Consider the following 4,452-nt stretch of genomic DNA (forward strand, 5'->3'; position numbering starts at 1 on the left):
AGAGTGCGCAACTGCTTCTTTGGCGTCTTTGTATAAAAGTGTGTTAAAATGCTTCAGGCGATTACATATTCAGAGGTGAATCCTTTTCTTCTTAACATATGCGGTGTGGAATGAATGACTAGTGAACATGTCTAGTTGCTGATATGAAAGACGATATTTTGGGCCTGGTCGGAAAGTTATCTGTTTATCTCTTCAAGGGAGCTAAAGGGATATCTATTTACTACCCTCTCAGAGTCTATTATTATGCTTTCCTCTATTGTGCTAAATGTCAAGGTGATTTTGTTGCGTTGGTCCGTCCGAGAGTTAGAAATTACCTTAGAACGTACGGAATCGAGTGCTTCTGAATCCGGTCGTTTTTCCGTTCATCGTTGCATTATTTTAGTCCAATTTGCAATTATTCTGGTGCTTCCCTAAAACGATACTTCTTTCGATGCACCGCTAACGGGCTAGCCACTCAGAGAAAGAATCGGATGATATCTTTATAGTCTAACTGATTTCTCCTACGAACCGATTAAGACCTTCACTGGCAACTACGATATTTCTCTTTCATAAATTTGAGAAATGCAAAAAAGGTACCCAGCTAAATCTGGATTTGGGGAATACACGGGTTGCAACATTCTATGGAGCGGCCGATCCTTTTCGTTCCCTTTTGCCAGAGGATTTACACCATGACCACATAACTCCCACATCTAAAATCAGTAAAGAGAATAGAAACGATACAGTTGTTTCTCGTTCGCCGCGGTCACAGGATGCAACCAAACGTGAACTAGCGTCATATTCATGATCATAATCCCAAGATTGCCACCGACAACGTGATCGCCTCGGAGGCACGCTCGAATGGTCGGATGCTGCGGGTGTGGCATGCCTGGCCACTTCAAGAACCAATGTGCAGATACCGACCACTCGCATATAATCAAACTTTGGATTGCAGTTCTACTACCATGTGGGTTACGATAAGGGCAGTGACAGAAGCAGCAAAACAGGTTGCAATCATAATAGGAAGGAAGAGAGTAATGTGCGTGATAGATAAAGGGGAAGAGATACCGCTGATACGGGGAGGGAACCAAGAGAATGCAAACTGCTTGCGCAAACCGTGAGAAAATTGGATGGATGGCGAATCAAAACTCATGGATTGTGAATGCACTCAATCTGCCTAGGTGACTGGTCCGTGCAGCATAGACATTGAGCAGGCAGTCTTAGAGGCAGATTTCTCCACGGTTTTTCCATGGTTGACCTAGAGTGGGCAAAATTGGATAAAATTGATGGCGCAGTGAAGCACGAATTCTACACAAGCAATGACGTAAGCGAGCTGCATGTCCGAAAGTTTGCACAATGTAATGTGCCATCAGTGCGGCCGTGGTCGTGGAATATTCCGAACCGTTCAAGAGTGGCAAAAATGCGCTTAAGAAAGAAAGTTTAGCGGTTGTCTCGGCCGTGGATCAGTGATGTCCATACCTGGTTGGACAGAGATTTCGTGTTGAAACCGATCACAAAACCCTCGAGTGGACCACCATGCATCCTCGCTGGAAGCTTGTGCGCCGGGCACCATGGTTGGAAGAATACGAATTTACGATGCACCTTGTTCCATGGATGGAGATCTACTTGGCCGCTTGGCTGAAGATAAAGCCTGAAGAAGACAGACGATGAGGCCTTGAGGATCACGATTTGTGCCAACAGTCTCATTGCCGAACTGGGTCCTGGAAGGTCGGTACTATTTCAACAGTAGGATCTTGTGTTACGGAAGGTTGCGGCTAAAGCACCACCGATTTTGATTTGTGGAGATGTCCGTGATATCACGCGTTTTGACAGGGAAGCTGTCATTTTTGAGTGCCAGGAGATAGCAAACACAGGATAAACCAAGACGTACGACCTACATTAGCAGAGGACCTACTGTTCCAATTCGTACTGGATGAGAAGTGAGTGGATGGACTATGTGGTGTACTGTGAACAGTGCCAGCTGATGAACGGGGATGCGATGGGTCAAACCATTGCATGGAACGCACGCCCGTATCAGAATTAGGCCAACTATGGTCCGTTGAAATAATTGGCTCTTTACGGTGGCGGCCAGTGGACGTCACTATATCATAATGGTGACAGAACTCCTGTCGCAATGGATCGAGTCGGCAGCTGTATCAAAAAGACGGGCAGCAACAATGTTGTTGGCTGTATGGAAGGACAATAAGCCGACAAAGCACTCGGCAACAGTCATCTATTTTGGACGCCAGACACTACGCGATTGTTCGATTATTGCATTTGGTTTGACCATATGTGTGAGTGGTATGGTGTGCTCCTAATCTGTCTGATATGCAGCTTCTGCAAGTGACTCTTAAACTCTTCGCTCTCAAAGAAAGGCCTAGGATCGGTTAGGATTATTTTTGAAGCCCCATTGATGCAATAGGTGTTCGGTCACTTTTAAGATGTATTGATTCCAAATGGCTGTTACTGGAAAGAGACCATGACTTCATCGAAATGGAAATATACATTTCTGTTGAGCATGATTCAATTGGTTGTCAATCACTCGCACTTGACCGAGGAGACCAACCATCGGTATCATATTTTGACCCACTTGCTGGCCGCAACGATCAAAAGATCAACCGATTGGAATTATGAAACTGCGGTCCACAACTATTTGAATCAGTATCGGAAAGTGCCTGGGAAAATAGCTTGGAAGAAGCCATAGCCCACGTGGATCTTTTATGGCTACATAATGAAGCTGCAGTCAGATCGACTAAGAAAGCCTGAATACGTTCCATAAGGTGAGTTATGGCCACAAATTTATTAAAATTTGTGACCAAAAACACATTTATCCGTGCTCTGATTCCAAAACTACATTCCCCTGTATTTTACTAATCACCTTTAAAGACGAGCTATATTGTTTCTCGGTCACAAATTCAGCAGCAAAGTAAAATATTGACAATGCCGGCCAGGCGGATGAATTTTCTAGATTTTTAGAAAACAGACCACCGTACTCAGTCATATCTCAGATCTCAGCGAAAACGGAAATGCGACATACACTTATGGAAGTCATCAGATATACTCAAATCACATTCGCAATAACACTCAAATCAAACTTACAGGATCCGCTTCTGAGTCAAGTAAAGAGGTGTCACCTCTCTAAGTGGCCACCAAACGTTGAAAGCGAAAAATTGCTTCAGCTTTATTAAACACGATCGTCACCCTTCCCTGTTGATAATTGTACATTATTCGCAGAACACATTTTCTTGCCAGAGAATCCGCAAAGGCTCGTTAAATCAGTTTCATATATAGACCAGAGCCTCTTTACTTATAATCAGAGGGAATGAAGACTCAATAAATCCGGTGTAAGAAAGCTCAGATTTCTGAAACGTATTCCAGACTGCCAGAAACATTCCGAGACGTTCAAACCCCACCGCAATCGCAACACAGAGGACACCAGAAACGTCGGCAAAGCCAATTGTTAATTGGACGCTGGAGCTATCAATCAACCTAGCACCTAAGATCTTATGATGTTGAGCAGCGGGTTTAATCACCTACCGTCGATATCGCACCTGTTTCGCACAGAAGGATTACCTCGCAGACACTTAGACATATATACATTCAGGTAGATCAGGGAATCCTACTGAATTTGTAATGTGGTGATCGACTTATCTTTCTACTATAACTCGTATTAGACCGATACATGTCAAAATGCCCGAGGTCAACTCGCTGTTGGAATCCGGAAGATGGGAACTCCGAGACCCAGTTCATACTCGACGGTATGGAGTGTTGAATCGGGGGATGTTATACATGCCAAAACTTCTGATGTGCTGAAGCTTTCAAATGAAAATATTTATTTCCACCTTCCTAGTACGGATGCGAATAATTCAAAAGCTGTCTTTTTTAAATAAGCTGTTGCATTTTATTAGAGAAATTCCCCACACTAATCTGCATGTCGCTCCTTAATTTGCCCACTAAACAACCAGGTAAAAGTTGGACCAAAAAGTGGTTATCAGCAGTGCGATTTGCACACAGTCACACTTGATATAGTGATATTCTATCCTACTATCATGGAAAGAAAATTGCGTAATCACGTGTTGACATGCACCCCCAGTGACAGTAAAAAGCTATTCAATAAATGCAAGATAGTTTAGCGGTATTTGCCGCAAGTTGGAACTACAGTTTTAGGCACAGCAACGACTGTGATGCCCTGGCTGATTACCCGGCCTACCCTAGTGTACCCCAGTTCTGCAAATGAACAAATATCCGATCGTCTACGACCTCTTTGCAGGGACCGTATTCAATATAACCTGCTCAGAAACTCATAGCTTGTGAGTTATCCACTAGGAACACGCAGAACTAAGTCCCTGAGAAATAAGGAACGTAGAGAATGCAACCGTTATGGGCCGTCTATCAAGTGTCTGCTTGATGAACACGATTGTTTTAATATTCCATATGCTGTACATATACGCTACATCCGCTACTTGTTACGCTGGA

The 4,452-nt window shown here is 43.7% G+C and overlaps 1 protein-coding gene across 1 annotated transcript in view; it reads right to left on the minus strand.

The window, feature by feature from the left end:
- Window positions 1-1,455: 1,455 nt before the first annotated feature.
- Window positions 1,456-4,452, minus strand: part of T265_15492 (hypothetical protein) — a gene marked incomplete at both ends in the record, with an annotated part of 16,889 nt that continues 13,892 nt past the window's right edge. The window contains 2 exons of the mRNA XM_009178374.1: window positions 1,456-1,614; window positions 1,875-2,127. Of these exons, the coding sequence (XP_009176638.1) occupies window positions 1,456-1,614; window positions 1,875-2,127 (412 nt within the window). The remainder of the gene's footprint in view (window positions 1,615-1,874; window positions 2,128-4,452) is intronic.

Source organism: Opisthorchis viverrini (genome assembly GCF_000715545.1).
Source record: "Opisthorchis viverrini unplaced genomic scaffold opera_v5_546, whole genome shotgun sequence".
Classification (NCBI taxonomy): Eukaryota; Metazoa; Platyhelminthes; class Trematoda; order Opisthorchiida; family Opisthorchiidae; genus Opisthorchis; species Opisthorchis viverrini.